Raw genomic sequence first — 21,877 nt, forward strand, 5'->3', positions numbered from 1 at the left:
TTCCCGCGGTTACTTGAAATAACTGTTAAGTTGTTGTAAATAACTTGATGGCAATCCACGCGCAGGGCAGCCGGTGCCGCGAGCTCAGTACGTTCGAAGTCGTATTGCTCACGGGACCATTATCCCGGTTCTATATTGCTAACCAGTTTCTAAAAATGCACTCAAAAATTGTTTTCATAAGTTGTCTATTATGTGAATTCGCAGTCTGTAAAACCACCTATGATCAGAGTCAAACGGGAGACTTGAACGTTCAAGTCGATTTGAAGGACGTGCAGATTATTGCCCTCCTGAATGGCGGCAAGGAGGAGTATGAGGTGAGGTATCTTTCGCATATTAGGTTCTTAAGATATATTTTACTATGAACAATGCAAAAGGAACTATCAGGCTGCAGGACACAGTTCTTTGTAGGTGTCTTATTACAGACATATCTTAAGACTTATCAAGGAATTGATTTCATTAAGAATATTTTACTTTAATTAGATAATTTTATAAACTTATATTTCTAGAATAAGACACATATATAATCACATTGTGGATTCAAGTAAATGGGGGTATATTTGTAGACATACAAGTAATTTTTTTTTTAAATCGATAGTGGACATAATATGAGGCTGTTTATCTAGCTGTGTAATCATATTATTTTTGTCCATTATAATAAAATGTAATATATCTACTTAATTATATTTTATAATAAATTATTGGAATGCCAATTTACCTAGATAGGGAAATTTTTGTTAATTGAGCAAAAATTATTGTTTGAAGTAAAATTTATACTGCTTTGCGAAATGCCTGAGTACGTTATGGTATGACACATTATTATATATCTATATAAATATTTAAAAAATAAATGATGTTCGTTTGTAGGTTTATCACTTATAACTTTGAAAACAACCATCGCTTATGGACATTTTACAAGAGATGTTTGTTTTCTGCGTAACTACATTAGCTTCTATTGAAACATAGAGTAAATCTTAGTTCGTGTGCATTACGTGTTTCACGGACTCTACCTGATCTTACTAGCTATAATATAGTTTATTCTAAATGACGCAGGCAAAGCCGTGGGACACAATAAGGAAATTATTTTAATTTTCTTCCTAGCGTCTTCAGTTTCGTTTATATAGATTTAACAGGCAGAAAAGAATTTAATACCTGATTATATATAATACTTGATGATAGTATATTACATAATTCTATGATTGCTATTATTATCTGTATACCGTGACAATATAACGTGAATTTGATTTACCTATGTGTAAAAAATTAATTCTAATCCTTTAGTTTGGCCAATCCGTTAAATTACTAACAATTCCTTTATCGCCTAATATATGGATATAATAGGTGGATTATAAATTCTTTTTAAAGTCGTTTGAAAAGTCTTGTATTCAGATGACCCGGCACTATAAATTGTGTTACGTACTTACATGCCTAGTAGGTACGATGACACCGCCGTTTATAACCGTGCAAATTATGCAAAATGCTTTTAGTCAGTATCATAGCTTCTGTTATTTATTCTGAGGATATACTTAGTTAAATTTATGCTGCAATGTTCAGTTTATAAATGAGGCCATATTGCAGTATTTAAATAGGTATGTTACTATTTCATGAATTACTTACTAGTTATATCTGGATAAAAATTGGTAGACATACCAAATTTAAAAACACTCAATAATATGAAGTCCTGTAAAAATTTGAAAAGCCAAAATACATTAATTTGAATGAACTTCATTAGGTAGCAGAACCGTATGAGTCAGTATCTATATAGTTATTACTCTCTTAACTTTCGTAGTACCGATATTAAATAATATAAGCATCATTGACGTTTTTAGTAGTAGCCTGCGAAAGATATTAGAAGCGGCTCAGAAATATCTGGAGTCGAATACCATTAATATTATGTTATATGTAAGCACTAGGGTTATAACACTGATTTGTTTTTTCCTGTTAATATTATTTTAATACATAGATAAATGAAATAATAATAAGCATGTAGGTATTTAGGTAATTTGGCAAGTATTATAATGTTTAGTTAATATTTTTAATATACAATTTATAATATTACAGGATATTGAATACGCTTACGATTATTCAGAAATGACTATTAGACCGCAGAACGGTACGACACCAAAACCGTTGAATGTAACTACCGTAGCTGATGTTTTAAAAGATAATGCGACCATTTCAACAACGATAAACATCGAATCAACCACGGAGAAGTTAAACAGCACATTGGATGGTATTGAAACAACAACAACTACGCAATCTCCAGTAACAACGGAATCAAATATTACGGCAATAAGCGAAGTGGAAGCAACAACAAAAACGACGTATTCTTCAGAAGTAAACGTGACTCCAATGTCAACTAGTTTGAATAGCACTAATTGCAAAAAAGGTTTTGTGTTGAATCATAAAGGGGGTTGCGAATTTAAATTGCAAGGCGCATCAAACGCGTAAGTATTTACGATCCTTTATTCTATAGAAACAGTAAATACCTATCTTTTATATATTACCCATATTCCCTTCAAATTAATAATAACATTATGTTATACTTACTGTTTTGAACAGTTTCAACATTATCAGAGAATTAATTTACTATTCTCTACGTCTTTAATGTATTACAATGTACATACATATATGCATAACGACATCAGTTTGGCGGAAAAATCTAATTTATCCTTATAAATTGGTAATTACTATTGTCATCGACCATTGTAAATTGGATTGAAAAACAGTTAGATAAACTATTTTTAACACTTATGTGGATATACTAGGTAGTATGTTTATGTTACATACAAATGTTGCAGTAGAAAATATGACAGCAGTTTAGTCTTTTAGTTATTTTGTGGTAGGAATCTATTTAGTTTATTTGGATCCGCTGTTAAACGCAGATCTCCCTCAAATCTTTTTAATAAGTGCAGACTTTTTTGTATCCATTTTCTTTCCACTAACTTTTGGAAACTTAGTACCCTTAAAGGGAGGACGGTTTTTGGAGCGTTTTTCCGTACGTGGACTTCACGTGTAGGAAACCACTGCCAACTTACCTACATATATTGAGAACTATATTAGTCAGTTTTGATCTTCAACTGACTTCTTTATTATTTTGGCCATCAAAGAAATAGCACAGATACCTTCACCTTGTGCGACTTTAAATTGGGAAGGCCAGGATTCACGTGTTTAAATTCGTGTAACTAGTTAGGTATGTACCAATCACCAGATATTAGTATCGTAATGTATTAGAGACGTAGTTTTTTTTTGATGGGTAAAATAGTATGGTAATCCCGCCTGCGCTAACGGGATACGCTGGCGGAGCACCAGTGAAGGGTAATAGATGAGAATGAAAACAGGCCAGTTAGCCCATCATGATGAATTTATCAGGAATTAACCATGATAGTTTCCAGGGAGAACCGCGAGGAGGTCGACCTGGTTGGGTATATTGCTAGCAATAGGATTATCAGTCTCCATTACTAACAATCCTTTTTCCCCCATTAGATACGTAGTTATACCTACATTTCTGTTATGACCCAGCGATAGCAACTTTTGGGCTGATTAGTATTTATAAACACATGAGGCATAACACTACTAAACCTATAGAGTGGTTGTTAAACAGAAATCTATACAAATGAAATAACTTTTTTAGAATAAGTATGAAAGATAATATGTAATAAATGCTATTTTTTTTACAGATTGCTTAAAATAGTAAAGCTATCTCAGAAATTGAAGTTAAGAAGAGAACACAGGAGGGATAAAAATGAAACAGTTTGATTCTGTTATTAACGAGTTATACCATCGAAATGTGGGTATTTTATAGCTTTATAATGAGTCTAATTATACATACAAAATTACACGAAGATTTAGTATGTATGGTAATTACTATATAAATGTAACTAGACATTATATATTGTAGTTTATAATTTTTCTAGCCAGTGCTCACGATTACGCTCGCGTGGTGTTTATTTTAATACAGTTTAATCATTTATAGCCTGTGGCGTCCCACTATTGGGTAAATGCTCTTCTAACTGTTCTACTGTAGATAATCAGAAAATTATAATTATAATGTTTGGCTTTGGTTGCAATAGCAACTATAAAAAATGTACCGGTTGTATGCAGGCCCTTAGGCAATGTATTTTTCACTGTAACATAATCTAATAAAAAACTACTAAGTATACAATAACTTGAAATGTATTACGAAATATACTGAAATATGACGATTAAATATATAAAAGGCAATAATATTTTTATTGATGGTTTGTTAGATATAAATTTTCAAATGTAATTTTCATTTAAAAAAGTATATCTTCATTTTTAAGTTAATGCTATTAATGTTTTAAGTTTCAATTTGTAAACTTCCGTTATGTGCGTTAAATAAATAAATAAACATTCTTGGAAAAATGTTTTGACCGGACACGGGGCTCCTAAGCAGTTGCCTACACTGGAAAACACCAGTAACAAACTAAATTATTTAAAGATGGCGGTAGGCTGTAAAAATCGACAAATACATACATCTGAGGTTATAGTCGTGAGTATATTATTTATTTATTTCAACTTGTATGAATGTAGGCTTTGTTGGATTATTTCGCTAGATGAATCTGCTGGAGGCTTATCACAGGAAGACTTTGTACAAAAGCTTGGGTATTTTATTTCTGTCTTAGTTGTGTTTCTGGCATGTGTTTCAAACCGACACATGGATGTGTCGATTTCAAGGGTGGGATATGGCAATGAAATTACAGGGTATAGAAACATCACCTTCATCTTCCATAATGGCAATGCATGAAGGGCATCACAGGTGATACAGTATACTCTGTTATGTCTATGATACTATTCATGTCAATAGGCGATGATTACCACTGTCCATCAGGTGTCCTGCCAGTTTGTTTGCCTTTTTAATTTGCATAAAAAAATGGTGTAAGTTAGATCTACAACACGGACAAATTCGCGAGACTAATATAATACTAAAATAGCTATTTTACTTTTGTTTTTTTGTTAGTTTTATATTTGTATTTGACAATTTCTCCACAAAAAAAAAGATGTCAATGATATAAATAAAAACTGTAAGAGAAATTAACCTATTTTTGTTATAACCTAATATCCATACTATAAGTGAATGTATAAAAGCATATAAACTAAATAAATAAATAACTTATTGGGTAAGTAAATATAATGTTTTAATTGTGTTAACAAGGTCATGAAATAAAAATTGTTTACTAGCAAGTAGGTATTCATATAAAACCTGTTTTGAATTAATATCATGTGAAAACTATTGAATATTGATGAATTTTTAATTTTAGCTTCTTCAAGGTTTAACTAATAGGTAGACACTATTAATATTTATCTACTGTCGACTAATCTTATGGGATTTTGAAAAATCTCTTAATAAATAACTAGTTTTTATACATAACTGGGCCAAAAATTAGGCCATATCCCTTTTCTATTTGAAGTACTAGTGCATAATACATTTCATAATTATTGTTTAAGTTGTTAAGTTACCAAGAGGTAACACGCTTTCAATTTATAATATTTTTTAAATGGTTGATATTGAAATGGAAACACCATCCGCAATATTAATAAAAAAATGAAAATCCTAGGCTACTTGCCCGGCATCATGGGACCAATGCAGATGTGTTCAAATGTCACCAGCCTGTAGAGAGTCAACAATTTTCCAGCTTAGGTATACCAAATATAAGAAATGACATATGTAAATAAATGTCATCCTGGTATAATGTTTGTATTACCACTGCTAGGATCTAAAATCTAGAAATATTTAGTAATTCAGTAATTACTTTGCTTGATGTCAATACAAGTATTTAAAATTAGAAATAAACTAAATACTTACATACTTTTACTATGTGTTGCAGCTAGGTTAAATTGATTTCTATTATGGTAGATGATCAGTTTTCATAAATTCTAACTTTATAAACATTTCTAATGTTTTAAATGTTTACCTGCTGGAAATTTTAAATAAAGAAGTTTTATAACTAAAAAATATTTATTTACATTTTTGTGCATGTGAATAGCATATTATTGATTTCAAACTTTTATTGGAATGGGATACTTTATACTTAATTTTGTTTTATTTTATAATGTGCACAAAAAGTATATTATTTGAGCATAATTTTAATTTTAATGTCAATATCATAATAAATAAGAAACAGACTCTATAGTACACAAACACACAAAGTATGAAGTAACAAATGATCATATTAAAGTTTACAGAGACAGAACAAAAGTGGAATGAATGCACCAATAGTTATGAATACTGGAATAAGTACAGAACTCTCATCCATAGAGTATGGGTCAGGTTGTTTGGGCCCACTAGCACGCCGGGGTTTAGTGGTCTTCTCTTCAATTTCGTCCCTTTGTTCCTCCACTTCAGTCTCAGGCCATACTAATGGTGGTAATTTAGGAACTTCATCTATTGTACCCCTCATGACATAAAGGGCATTAATTTTTGGATTATCTCGGTAACCTTTGATGAATTCCACTTTTATTTTACCTCCTCTTATGTCTGATTCTTCCTCATTGTAATATAATTTTCCATTTTTAATGGAATATGGTATGTATTCATCATGAGCAACACCCCTGCCAACTTTGTCAAAAATGTCTAAATCTGCCACTATAGTATGATCACCATTTAATACAACATCAAAAACTTTCATATTGGGTGCATTAAAGTACACTTCACTGAATTTCAACACTAGTACATAATCACCGTCTCTGTTTGCTGGAATGTCGTAGCCAAATGTGCTATGATGGTATCTTTCAGTCTGATAAAGTATTTCGTCTTTTTGATTTACTCTACCAATCATGACCAATTGTTTTCCGTAATTAGAAGCAGTACCAATTCTTCCTTGTAAAGGGTCTTTTTCATAGTGTATACCATAAATATCAGTATGTGCAGGTCCTCCGGCATTAATAGCATATATTATTTCACCTAAACCTGTAGCACTTTTTATAATAAAACATATAAAAATTGAATTAAATATTAAACCCGACATTTCGGTACAGACGACAGCTATACGACACCGTGATTTTAGTGATGATGTCGTTTTTTGATGATTGTTGCAATTTACACTTGTGCAAATAATTTCGGTATGATTAATAATACATTCTGGTTTATGATATAGAATAGGTATAAATTAATATACAAAAATTGCCGGTAAGCCATATGCTACCTACACCAATATAATAAAAATTCATACGTACAGATTAGAGAGATTATTTTAAAGCACAGATACTTAGAAAATTAGGTATGTTCGTAGTTCTAAAATCATAGATTAAGAATATCTGCTGTCCTGGCTTTCTTCTTCTATGAACAAAAGGATACAATACTATAAAATGGGGTGAATAGGAACAATTGTGATATCGTATCAATGTTTTTATGTTAGAACACAAAAATTTTATAATTTGATATACAACCGGAATCATAAATTTTAAAAAATATGTATTTATTATTAAATAATTTGTGTAGTTTTCTTCAAATATACCAAAATTTATTTATTTTTATTTAAGGTACATTGGGGTGATTAGAAACGAAAAAGGGGTCAATAGAAAAATAAGTCAACATACAGCTTTATTCATAAAAGATCTTATTGTAAGTTTAAAGAGTTATTAGCTCCGTAGCTAAAATACAAAATAACATTGCTGAACATAACATTTACATTGAATATAATTTTATTTATATTTTTATATAACATAAGTTATCAGAACACATATTAGTTATTTCAATATATAAAAAATGTATTTATAAGTGAAGTGTTTTTGAAATGGCGCCATAACTCTGACTGTCATGGTGCTTATGGTGCCGTACAGTTTTGTAATATAATTTTGTACAAAAACGTCATTTCAACTACAATGATCAAACTGACGCAGGCCTAATACTATTGCTCAATGTATTGTTTCGGGCATGGCAAATAGTTTAGAGGTAACAAATAATAAATTATCGTATGTAAAAATAAATAACAACATAAGACCTCGGACTCTCGTGTAACTTCATTATTTTTAGTGTAGATAAAATATTTTCTTTAAAAAATAAAATAAATAGTAATAATAAAAAAAAAAAAAAAACTAGAAAACTGGAAAAATTAAGCTCAAAAATTGTCCCACAGTCCCACTCTGATAGTCTGGAAGATATAAGAGATCTTCACTTATCAGTTTCTGATAAAGCATAAGTGGATGTATTTATGGACAATTTAGTTCCTTTAACGCACTGCATAATTTCAGATTTAATCATTTTATCTTTAGTCGTCCTAATTCCAGAGCGTATATTTTTGTTTTCTGTTGTACTACTCTGAAATACTCCAAAACACTAGTTCCCTCATTTAAAACCTTCAAAGCTTGAAATATGACGCTGGTAAACTACTCTTAGTAGACTACTAACTTTATATATTTCTACGATTATTTATTAGGTTGCTGCTGTTGCTTCAAAAATACACCGAAACGTCAAGAGAAATCATTTATTCACTACAAGGCCAATGTGTAAAATAGTCACAATTAACATAACAAACCTGCACAAATCAATTGGTAGGAGTATGAGATTTTTTTTTTTAAATTATATTGTTAGAGCTCTTACACAAAACGATGATAGTACGTCACGTTGTGATACGACGCGTCGTATCGTGGAAAACTAATGAATAACATACCGGTAAATATGCCATGCGTACGGTACGACATCCTATCGTAGAAACTCACGGTGCCTTCGTGTGCCGCATTCATTTGTTTGTCTATACGAAGCTGATACGTAAAAAAATACTTAAAATGAATGAAAATATTTTATCGCAATCCAAATTTATAACAACCCCATCTATTGCCTATATACAGTATTAAAAATCTATCGAAAAATTAAAAATTAAGTAGATATGATATAAAATATTATTACCCATAATTATTATTATTATTTCAATTAGGAATTTCGTAGTTAGGCCTTAACTGGCTATAAATCCGGCTGCAAAATTAAGTATTTGGAGATTTTTTAAAAATTCTCGAATACTATGGTAGTTAAAAACATCGTTGTATTTTTCCTGTAATATTTGGGTATATCTTTATAAACTGAAAATATTTTAAATTTTTCGCTTCATAAACTTCGGAGATTGGTTGGGAATGGTTTCTTTTTAGAATATCATGGATTATAACACAAAAACCAAATTGCATAAAAATAAATAAAATAAATAAATAGACTAATAAGTTCAATTTGAAAATTTGAGTATCGCTTTTAGGCCCCCTAGCAAAGAAAATAAAATTGTACCGTAAGGATTTCTTTATAACATTTAGGTATAAAGTCTTAAAAAGCTGCATTGAATTTGCGTAAAAATAAACGATAATTTTTTATTATGCTACATTTTACTTTGTTGGTAAATCACAATGAAAATACAAAACAATGTGGAATTTGTTTATAAAGTTTGCAAACATTAGCAGCTTGTTAACATCTTTATATGTACGTATACAAACAAATCGAAGTGTGTGAGATATAAATATAATAAGGCGTTAAACAAAAATTATTCGTATCGACTGTAGGCGAAGAACCAGAATCAATAATAGCCCACGCATTTCCTCGCTCCTGAAACAATGTTAACTTAAATTCAAAATGCTTGTTCATGGAACATTATGTCGGAGTTACAAATCTGGCAAAATGACATGCCCAAGTAAGTAAATGTGAACGCCGATTATGTACGCCTGTCATGTGCGTCACTGTACATTTAGTTTTTCATGGATTATAACGTCTTAAAATAATTTCATGTATATTTTGTAGATAGGAAGGTATTTAGGATTTGTTTAGGCCTGTGTTTCTATTAATTATAGTCGTTCTATTGTGGGGATTTTAAATTGTATTTTTTCTATCTGTGTATGTTCTAAGCTTATGATGTGAAAATACTTGGATATTGAGTTTTGATAAAATTTATACTTGTAAACAATTTATATTTGTAAAATTGTGTGTTCTGATTGACTATCAACGCATAGCTAAAACTACCAAGCCTAAAAAGCTAAAATTTGGAACAAAATTTTATAATATAACCATTTATTAAGAAAGTATTAAAAAAATCATCTCTTGAAAATATAATATATACATGTTTGAAGTCGCGGGGAACAATTTCTTCTATTACATATGTATATATATACTCGTAATTACGATCAAATACAATTTTTTGTAGTTAGTAGTATTATAGTAATAATATTTATTTCATTATTTTCATCCTCATTAAGGGGTCGAGATATATTTTTTACAGGGAATTAGTTATTGCTGTATGGAACTTCTCTATGTAATGATAGAGTATACTTACTCGTTTTTATACTTAGGATATTTTAAGAAGCGATTATTGGAAGAAAGATGACCCGTACCCAGAAGTGGCAATGGCATTGCTATGGATGGATAGATGGCAGCATGAAATAAACAAAGCTATAGTAGTTATGGATAAGGATATTTATGCGATATGAACGCAGTAATAATTTGCATATAGTTTGTGCTTATACAAATACACTTTGATAATAAATACATTTTTATTTTTACTTTTATAGGAGGCACCTATCTACCATTAGTCGGGATTGGCAGGCTTACAGCTTACATTTAAAAATATACAAAATTTGTAACAGAAATACCGTGGAAATTGAATATACATGCAAATAAAAAGAGTTATCAATCAACTGATTTCAAAAGGAAGGAGGTTTTACGTGATATTTTTGCTAATTCTGCACCGATATTAATGGTTTTTTTAATCGATATGGCCTACTTCGGTATTGGTCCTATACCTACTAATTTTATATGATTGTGTCAATAATTTTGTTCAATAAAATCTTATATTTTAATGACAAAATAAATATAAAGTTCCATATCTTATGTCATCCTATATCTCATATAACTTATAGTAATATATTAAAACAAAATATTTATATTAAGTATAATAATAATAATGAAATATTCTCTTGAATGCTTTATCTGTTCTTACTGAATATCTTGTTCATCCATTTTGAACAATAGACACAGCGGCTCTTATATAATACGTATTGTCACTGCCCAGTCTATTGTTTTCGCACAGTTTATCTTATAACAAACATATGTATATCCCATATATATCCCATTTTATATATGATTAATATATGGTTGCGACAATTCCATGTTAATGTTAAATTAGATAACAAACCTTGATATATTTTTTCTGTATAAAATTTTAAGGAATATGTTGTTAAGTTCAAATAAGAAAGAAATTTTTAAATAAAATAAATAATAATAAATAAGTTATAAAATTAAACTAAAAAGTTTAGTTTTTATCTTAATACTAAGTAAAAGTTCTCCAAAAAAGTTCCTAGTATTAAGAATATAAAGTATATCCCTACCTATGTAAGGTCCTGTCTATTATATTAATTAAATACGAAATGCTCTTCGCAAATTCATGAGTTTAGTAAACAGTGATGGATGATCAAATTAAACGATAAAGCGTAGTTTCTTATTAAAAATATTAGATTCATTATTCATTAAATTGTGTTCCACATAAAAACGGACTTCAATTCTTTAAAAACTAAAGTACTGAATCGATTTTGATAAAAATTTCTATGGGACTATTATTTTACTTATCCTTACTAATATTCTAAATATGAAAGTAAGTCTGTTTATTTTTTACCTTATAACGTCTTAACGGTTTAACTAATCTCTATAAAATTTGGTATACATGTACTACATAATACAGTAGTAGTATATGTACTATATATATATTTGGTATATATGTACGAACATATCTGACCTGGCGCAACTCCGAATAAAAGATGAGCTCTCGACAGTCTGCTATTGGAGGATTCTCGGATATTTCAGCCATATTGCTCATCGACAGTCCAACAATCTGGACAAGATAATGGTTGTAGACAAGATAGAGGGAAAAAGACCACGTGGACGATCGCCTAGTCGATGGTCGGGTCAAGTAAACGCCGTTACGGGACTATCAATTCCAGCTGCTCTGCGAGAGGCTTAAGACCGTGGGAAACAGAGAAACATCATAAGAGAGGCAACAGACACCTTTCAAGGACCTTTAGTAATGAAGTGGACGAAGAAAGAGAGAGAGAGAGTACTATATAGGATATATCTAGACTTTTTTATCCTGGTCAGTAAATATATCTCAGTCATGCAGACGAAGTCGCGGGTGAAAGGTAATAATAAATAAATGTTTATAGCAAATTCATAAAAATGTTTTTAAAGTAAATAATACTTTGAATTTAAGACATGAGGGGTATTATAGGGTGCATTAAATGCCTACAGACGACGGTTACCATTTTCCATAAAGAAACCCTTAGCTTGTTTGTCATTCTATGTACGAGTATCATAATAAATTAACATAAGTCTTAGGAGCAAGTTTTATCAATAATACCAGGATTTTGGTAAGTATAAAACTTAATACAAATACAGAATATATATTTTACATTGCGGTAGCAAAATGCTATTGGTAGCGCCATTGCATGCAACTGGTGTTCTCAGGAGATTTCAGAATATTAACTAGTAGGTATTAAGTAGGAAACATCATAACTGTTATCATAACATAAACGGAAAGCCACTACGTCACCCTCGCAATATTACCTACTGCAGGGCGTGGTTCCTATTAATTCCTCTAGTTTCGAATTCACAAAGTTCTGCCAATTAACTATATTGCCTATTAAGATTGATGTTCAAATGATGTAGATACCTATTCTATGTGATATACTACTAGCACTGGCAACACAGTATAGAAAATAAATATTTAGGACAGTGAATAGCAGATTTATGATGTACCTGTGTTTAGAAAAACTGTTGCCTTTTCATAGTATCGGCGTCAAATAAAAAGTTTAATGATTATTTGAGACATGTGTAAGAATAAGTGATTTCAAGTTCTTTCAAAGAATATCGCGACAAGTTAAGTTTTGAGAACTTGATAATACTATAATATATATAATATAATATAATATGTGAGTATACATTGATTCTATAAGTAGGTTCAACGTTCATATATCTATATATTACAGTATTTACATGACTGTTAATAATTACCGCAATTTACATTAATTAATAGCAAATTATAGACCGTACTGTTGATGCTATAATATTAATACGGTATGTACCTATTCAAATAATAAGCTTCACTACGGAATGTAATTTAAATGTACCCAAATGACAGTGTTTTCATGTTCTATACAAAATATAGGTGAGGTTTATGTAAATTACTGATTTCTGCCGTGAAGTAAGAACTAATTGTTTCATTTTATAGGGTTTCACATTGAAGCAATACCCCATTAAGGGTAAATAATAGCATGTATTATATATATATATATACACACACACACAAATACATACATATATAATGATTATGATTGTATTTACATTTAAGTTTGACTGAATTTAAATGACTGGTCTTTTTGAACGCTAATATCTAAACCTTATACTTTTTAAACTTCATATGAAAATTCTATAAATAAGGATTAGTATTTGTTTAAATTAACGACGGCTTAATCTAAAAGAAAGGCTTACGGTTTAACGTTATTTCACGTAATTATTTAAATATACTAATTTTATTTAAATATACATACAGGTTCCTACAGATTACAATTAATCTTGCCTTAATTATTATTTTATTTTTTATTTATTCTTTATTACCCACATTACAAAACTATGTCAGGTATAAATAATGAAGCGGATATAATGCTATATAGCATTCTATACCAGTCAACATTTTTACTACTGATATATTTTTAGGAACAGTCTTAATTGTAGTTGTAACTTATATTTAATTTCAAATTATAATTAATTGTTTTGGTTTTTCTCACGTATTCGTTTTAAATTTTTTTAAGAGATGAAAGTAGTATGGTGCGCGTCACCACTTTTAGCGAGGTAATACACGTATTGAGGTTTGGTAGTTGATGGTGAAGGTAGATCTATCGTGAATTTACCAGGAATAAACTACAATAGTCCAGGTTGGTTGGCAGTAGTATTTATTCATGAGCACGTCTCACGGCTGTGCTGTCTCGACACAGCAGAAAGTACAGTCGATATAAATAATTACAATTCAGTTTGAATCACGATTCTTATTATTCAACACTATCCATTAACATTTATTATATATTAGATACAAATGCAGAAAACGACATTTATTATAGAAAATGGATCGAAATATGAAAGAACTTTTTAAAATTTTACGGATGCTTTAATATATTACTTAGAATGTTTTACCACCTGCAATCCCAAGCCATGGCTATTTAGCTATTTACATATATCTATATACATGTGATGTACACCAAATAAAGGCTTCATTACTGTCAATAAGATAAGAGTAGTCATAGCTTTAGGACGAAGATCTTATTTCACGGGTCGTTGGTTTGTTTTCGAGATGCCAAGTTATATCATCTATTTTAAAAGATTTCCGTTAAAATGTATCCATTGGTGAAAGAAACTCAATATTGCTTTTAATCTCATTCATTGTCACTTATTATAAAATATCAATCCGTAATGTTGTATATCGCCGTATGGTCCCGGCATAGAATAGGTCACCTCTTCTTTTTCCGTAGGTGTCGTAAGAGTCGACAAAGGGTAGGCGAGATCCGAGTAGCAGCGTCACTTTTAAAATATCTCCAAAGCTTTACTGCAGTTGCCAATCCGTCTGCCAAGCATGGCAACTACTGGAAAAACCCTCCATTGGGAAGGCTTATGTTAATAATATATTATAATATATAATAAATTATAATGTTAAGTGGACAGTTAAAGATAAATATTATATAATTAATTAATTAATTAATTAACATAGAATTGGAGCACACCCATATTTATGAGTGCATGGTATATAACCACGATGCTTGAGGTTTTTCATTTTTTGTACACGTGAGCTGTGGAATAGGTAATATGGGTCTTTTTAAAGGCCAACAATGTACTGGTATTCGACTCGTATTGTGAGTTTTTATGGGTTAGTGCCACTTTCCACCAAATGTATCCTAACAATAAAAAATAAACTATTATGTACATTTATTTATTAACTCTAGCTCTATGTAAATGTAAAAAAAATAGGGTCATGTTAAATATGTCGTATAATGTACGATATAATCTCTACTATACACTTATTTAGTTTGGTTAGAAATGTTTTTGGTGTCTCAGATATCGTCTAATTTGTACTTAGTTAATAATTTAAAAACATAAAAATCATTATTTTCTGAGTTATGGTTTATATTATAATTCATTAATTTACATAATTTTGAAATAAGACGCGTTTATAGAAATGAAGTATTGAACAAGTTAGATTCATTAGCTTCAACTTGATTTAATGAATATGTTGGGGTAGCATATAAGTTTCATGCTGCGAGAGCTGTATAGATATTTCTGTGTACTGTAGAAATACGAGTATTATTCGAGTTTTGTAATTTAGAAAATTACCTGAACGAACCTTGTGTTTATTTATATATGCGTAATATAAATTGACATAATTTTTATATAAATTTGATACAAAGTGTAATGTATTAATTAAAAATCAGAAAGACTTAAAAAAAAAAATAAAAGAAATATGTCTTGCTTATGCTTGTAAAAAAATTATAATTATAATATTTTTTAATAATTAATTTATAGAAGTTTTTTGGAATAGTTATAGTTTCGAAGCTCCACATTAAAAACAATACTGCCAATCTACATCAATATGCTATTTATTTAAATGCAATTCTACGTATTACATAGTTTTGGTCGATTTCATAACATAAACATAACAAAATAGTCTATGGGTATACGATATTATACGTGTATTATATACTATGGCCACCACGACCTATGACGACGGATATTGTGGAACATATTTCACGTTTTAGAGTTCCTGCTCTACATGAAAAGGTTAGAATTTATCGGATGAAAAGAATCTATGTATATAATTAAATTGTTTTTAAAATATTAAATGTCGTTGCTTATATTTTTTAGCATACTTATTTATTTATCAAATTGTGTACCCAATTTACCTAATCAAAATCTGGTTTAACGTTGATTGTGACGAAGGCTTTATGCGTGATTAACTAATAGACATTCAAACTTTAAATTGCAATTTTATTCAATTGGCGGATAGTCTTCCAAATTAAATTTTGTAGCAGAATTGTGTCAACACAAACCTTTATAAAGTACTTATTTGTTTACAAAAGTTTCAATAAAATTTATTTAGTAAACGCAGACAAAAACAAAAAGAACGGCAGACTAAATCTATAGTCTAAATATATATAAAGTGGAAAGATTTTATTATTTGTCTGTTTGTAATACATAAATAAATTCAAAACTACTCATCCGATTTTAATTTCTTTCACCTATAGAAATCTACATTATCAGCTATTAACATAAGATTTTTAATATATATTTAGAAAATTCTGTCTATCTGTGCGAAGCCAGGCGGTATCATTAATAACAAATAATATAAAATGTTGCTTTACAAAAATTTACTTGGAAGGTGGCAATCTTAGAATAGAACTATTGAATGCTAAAATCAATTGTACTTGAAGAATTATTAAAATTGGTAGAGAATTGATAAATAAATAGCATAACATAATTATACTGAAAAAATATCGTCACTTTCTTTTTGAAGTCGCTTAAAAATATTTGTACTCTACTGTGTACCCTTGCTAAAGAATAACAAGTAGATACCTATTTCGAATAAATATTCAAAATACCTACTTTTTGTTATAGTTTCGTTCTGTCTATAATTTTATTATATCTGTAGAGTACGTTGTAGGAAAAGTATGAAGCAGTTTTTGTTATAACATAGGTCAGAGAAATACTGACATGTTGATATAAAAGCGCGAAGCGATAAAATTAAATGTTGTAAATCTCATAAAATGTCAAAATGAATGAAATGTGGGTAATTTCAAAATATCGTGATCAGAATATATCAAGTAGGTATTGGAGCAATCATGATAATATATTACACGAAAAAAGGGCTGTATCTTTTGTTCCTGTAGGTAATGAAAACGTTGGTGATGCATGATATGTGTATTATGTATAGGTATAGTAACAAAAATGAATCACATTTGTTTTTCAATAAAATATGGAACTAATTTATTACTTCTAAAAAAGAACAGTAAATAAGTATCCACCTATAACAGACAGGCCGGCCTTAGTATACCTGTGGACCTTGGAAAAATGCTGGATGATGCCCTCTAATGACGTAAAATATTTCGTCTTCAGTAAAAAGTACCCTATACTGATGCATGGTTTTTGTTGCGGTTTTCTTAAATCTATCCCCTTAATAAAGCTAGTAATTATTAATGGACTTAAAAAGTTAAACTTAATACAACTAAGAATTGAACCTGGTACCTCATTTATGTAAAGCAACGTACCTACCACTGCGCCATGAAAGATGTCATTTGACCCTAATACTTATAACATCAACCGAGTTTAAAACGAAAGAGGTTTTCAATTCAGTTGTATTTTTTTACACATGTTTATGATAGAATTTTATATTAAAAAAAATCTGTCTTTTTTTGCACTTTATAAAAAAAATGAGAAATTCATCTATCAATTACAATGAATTAAAACTTCAGAAAGCAATGCATTTTCTAAAACTTTCAATATAATGAAAATACATTTTCAGATTTATATTAATATATTAATATTATACTATAAAAGACATTTCGATTCAAAATGAAACATGTTTCATATGTGATGTGACAGTATTATTTTTGAATAGTGATACGCCTTAGTGATATGATGTTAAATTTAAACAATTATAATAATATCAGCTGCTTTAGCAGAGAGTCAGCAATTAGGGGTGGATCAACTATTGTTGTAAGAAACAGTAACAAAATCAAGGAAAGCAGTGATATTATTTAGATTTTCGTTTGAATGTTGTATAGAAATGTACCTGTACCTAATGTACATGTAGTACATGTACATTAGGTATATTATATTCAATAAATTATTATAAGAGATTAATTGTTCTCGGTTATACGATGTAATGTATTGTGAAGAACTGGTGTCTGAAATAAGATAAACGTCTGTTACAGATCACCAGGTCCTCACTCCATGATGCTGGCACTATTACAAAATTTGATATTGTTATGAATATAATAACAAGATGAATATACGTACCTAAGATCATATATTCGATATATTCTACACACATACATACAATATTTTAATATTATTGTAATGTAACTAAATAAATTTAATACGTAACTTTTAGTAAGTAGTCCATGTCATCGTATGTCAAAATCAATAACCATGTTTTAAGTGCAGTTTTATAATTGAATTACGAATATGTATATATATTCAAAATACGATTTATGTTATTATAAAGATGGCTGTCGAGGAAACAGAAAAATTTTTGTGAAAGCATTGTTCTAAAGCAATATTTTCGGTATATAATATCTTTACGTCTTCTTGAGGTGTTAAAATCGGTGGGTTTGCTGTTTTAAAATTAAGTACAAAACAAATAATTTTATAACTGAAAGAATTTCACAATCTTGGTACAACTTCTCTAATGGTGATGAAGTAAATTGAATGATACGTGCATACCTTGAGAACTGCACGTTGTGCTCTCTCCAGGGTGATAAGGTGTGACTGGCATATTCCGCCCCCATGATGTAATATAATAAGTGTGAATCGACTGACACAGAGTAAAATAAACCGTCTTTAGTAATTTAATATTCGTCAAACGTCTTAATTGTTTTAATATGTAAATCATCTTTCGGATACTACTAGTAAGTAAATTAATATGTTCATAGAATTTAAGATTGCAGTCAAGTAACATGCCTAAATATTTGTGTATACTCTTTCTAACTCAGGACAGGAACAGGGGTATTGACCTGAGATTCTACAGCAGTGGGCAAACAGAGAAAAATATTTGGGGGTGGTGTGTTGTGTATAATATTGACAAGGTAATATTCGGTTGCCACTGTAAAGATATCGGTCTCACCTCACACATCATAGTTATGTAGTTGGAGTTATGAATTGTGTTGGGTCTGTGTCTTCATTTTTATTAGAAAGACATCGTTTCTATTTCATGACGAGTATGATAGGATCGTTTTGCTTTTCGTCGATATAAGTAGTAAGATCTTTGCGAATCTTTTGCGTGGTGGACCACGCCGCGATTGTGGTCTGGTGGACTACGCTGGAGAGTAGAGTAGAATAATTCACCAATTTGATGCGCCATCGCTCTGTGCAGGCTGTTTCTGTCACGTGGTATTTTTAGTATCAAGTGTAAAGTTATAAAATATCTATTTAAAATTTATGAATTTCCTATTTTCTAAACATAAACATCAAACATGTCTGCAATTGACCAACTATTTGTTAACTATCGATAAATTGGATTCACTTCTATATTGATGAGAACATTGTTTTAAGACAGTTTGAATACTCAAACTTTAGCGACTTAAAAGGGTTAAAACGCGATATCAATTGAATTAAATTAAATTTCTTAATCGAAGTAAGTCAGTTTAAATTAGTTTTCAGTGAACTTAGACATAAAATTTTAGGTATTTAACAATGAAATTATCGATTTTATCACTGACCACTTTGTGTTTTAAGAATTTTCACAAATAAAAGTTGAGTTAAATGTAAATTTGTATGAGATTATAGTTGAATGGGAAAAATAGAATGACGATATTAAGATTTTTTTATGCAATTTAGAATGGCAAACAAGCTGACGGCCCACCTGATGGAAAGTGGTAACTGTAGCTTATAGACATGAGCAATATTATGGACATATCAGAGTATACTGTTTTGCCCATGATACCCCCCATGCGTTGGGGAGAAGGGATTGTTAGTAATGCGGACTACCAGTCCCATTGCTAACATATATCCCTATTAGGTCGACTTCCCCGCGGATTCCATTGTGACTAATTTATCGTTGAATTCGTCACGGTGGGCTAACTAACCTGTCTTTATCTTAATCTTTCATCCCTCACTGGTGCCAGGCCAGTATACCGTTAGCGCAGGCGGAGTTACCGTTTCATTATCATCCATTGAAAAAAACCCTCACGCGTTAACATTCCTCTATACACTGTAAACTCACTGCCATATGCTACACTTCAAACCGAAATACAGCTATGCAGACACCATTGAAACACGGATGGGACAGAGATGCCCATGCAAACGACTTTGGTACAAAGTCTCCCTCTGGTAAGGGTAGGTATCTATAGAGAATTCCATAATAATATGAAGTAAAGACGCTTTGTGGGACCGTAACCATTGTGAAACTATATCTATAGTGGCATCACATCTCGTAATTAGAAATGGATCCTGTATGATGCAAGTAGGTTGTATGATTGTGTAATATGAAATGTCGGTATTCGTGGATATATCCATTACATCTATCTATAAATTACGCATAATAAAATGATTTACGTTATGAATAGTTACTTAAAGGATTAGCTTAAACGGCTCAAGTTACCCACTTAATGGCGCCTAAGATGAAAATGCCTTCCAATTACTTGGCTAGTATAAGATTAGTTTACTTTTCCTCGTAGATAGACAGACGGATGTAGCTTCATTTATAATATTAGTAAGGATTAGGTATATTCAGTACATTAATTGATTTTGAAGAAAGCTGAACAGATATATTATAATTCAATAATAAATTTCTAAGAATCGGTCAACTCTTTGTAGGAATATGTTATAAAAACATACATAGATCGATATCGAAATAATTAACATTCTTTTAAAGGATTGTTCTAAGAGTGAAACCGAATATTTTCTCAAAAGAGGTAGGTTGAAAATGACAAAAAAGAATTGTGTGTACTTTACAAGTGGGCACAATTTTACAACAGTTTTGCTTGTGTATACATTTATTGTAATTGCCATGTCGGGAGATACACATCTATACAACTATTTATTTATTTTCTACTAATCTAACTAATATGTTGAAATTATTTGGGATCGGTAATACCAAAATGAAATAGGTACTTTATTAAGAATAGGTATAAACAGTATCTAATTGGAAAGTTAAAATCAAACTTCCTTTAATAATTATCACGTAATTAAGAACTTATTAATCATTACCAAGTCACGTGACAGGATTCTTAGCATTTGGGGTTGGAAACTCTTATAAAGCAGGCCACTGAAAAGCAACGAGAAATCTCGTAAAATAATGTCCCGCAAGACAACATTATTAATTTCTACGTGGAGTCTTGTTTGAGCAACCCGACCACTCATAATTGACTAATTGAGGTGGTTCGTTATGATACTCACTACGTAATTTTAGTACTATTTAAGTAAATACAGCTACGGTTTATATATATATATATATACTTTGTTAAAATAAAACATGTTATTATAAGTAACGGGTAATTTTGCAATGCAAAATCATAGTACCTGAACGTGCATTGCGATCTAAGGAGATCGCAATGCACGTCCAGGTAATATCAGCACATTATATTCCATGATGTTACAATTCCGTGACGTAAGTTTTTAGTTTATTTGACATTTTCAGTAGGAAGTATAGAAGAAACACTACATTACTGGTCCACAAGATACATAAGACGAATAAACTTAACGCATTTTTTTTAGATTTTAGATCTTTAGTATAAATTCCTTCCATATAAAACTATATGAACATTGGTTAATATAGTTCATATTTCTAAATAAAAAAGAACCGCTAAAAATGTTTTCGAAGTTTGCGCTGTTAAGCGGCTAAACCAATTCCGCAATTTTTTTTTTAAATATTTGATAAAGTTCCAGGAAGGTTTTTATGAGGAAATAAATTGAAAAATTTGTCTCGAAAAACGTAAAAATCCCAGTTTTCTTGTTCCCATACAAATTATTTTTAGCTGATATTTCAATCAAATATTGACATCAAACACATCCAATAGCTTTTGACTGAACCACATGTGATGGGTTTGTAACGATATTTTGTTAATTGTAACGGTATTATTCATGTTTAAATGGCTAAATATATTTGAATGAAATTCAGTACACAGATAACATATCATA

General features: G+C 30.2%; 2 protein-coding genes across 2 annotated transcripts; one reads left to right on the forward strand and one right to left on the reverse strand.

The window, feature by feature from the left end:
- The first annotated feature begins 27 nt into the window (after nucleotides 1-27).
- Nucleotides 28-5,052, forward strand: LOC113517382 (uncharacterized). Its single transcript, XM_026902037.3, has 3 exons — nucleotides 28-314; nucleotides 2,059-2,444; nucleotides 3,678-5,052. Exons 1-3 carry the CDS (start codon nucleotides 48-50, stop codon nucleotides 3,754-3,756), a joined length of 732 nt encoding a protein of 243 aa, XP_026757838.2. The 5' UTR covers nucleotides 28-47; the 3' UTR covers nucleotides 3,757-5,052.
- Nucleotides 5,053-5,958: 906 nt separating this feature from the next.
- On the reverse strand, nucleotides 5,959-7,212 carry LOC113517277 (malectin). Its single transcript, XM_026901911.3, has one exon. The coding sequence runs from the start codon at nucleotides 6,984-6,986 to the stop codon at nucleotides 6,192-6,194; it is 795 nt and encodes a 264-aa protein (XP_026757712.1). The 5' UTR covers nucleotides 6,987-7,212; the 3' UTR covers nucleotides 5,959-6,191.
- Between the last annotated feature and the right edge of the window lie 14,665 nt (nucleotides 7,213-21,877).

This window comes from Galleria mellonella, unplaced genomic scaffold (assembly GCF_026898425.1).
Source record: "Galleria mellonella isolate WM207_F2 unplaced genomic scaffold, CSIRO_AGI_GalMel_v1 utg78, whole genome shotgun sequence".
Lineage (NCBI taxonomy): Eukaryota > Metazoa > Arthropoda > Insecta > Lepidoptera > Pyralidae > Galleria > Galleria mellonella.

Coding starts and splice junctions, on each gene's coding strand:
- LOC113517382 (XM_026902037.3), top strand. CDS start 48: ATGGCAATCCACGCGCAGGGCAGCCGGTGCCGCGAGCTCAGTACGTTC. Junction 315..2,058: donor GCGGCAAGGAGGAGTATGAG/GTGAGGTATCTT, acceptor ATAATATTACAG/GATATTGAATACGCTTACGA. Junction 2,445..3,677: donor TTGCAAGGCGCATCAAACGC/GTAAGTATTTAC, acceptor TTTTTTTTACAG/ATTGCTTAAAATAGTAAAGC.
- LOC113517277 (XM_026901911.3), bottom strand. CDS start 6,986: ATGTCGGGTTTAATATTTAATTCAATTTTTATATGTTTTATTATAAAA.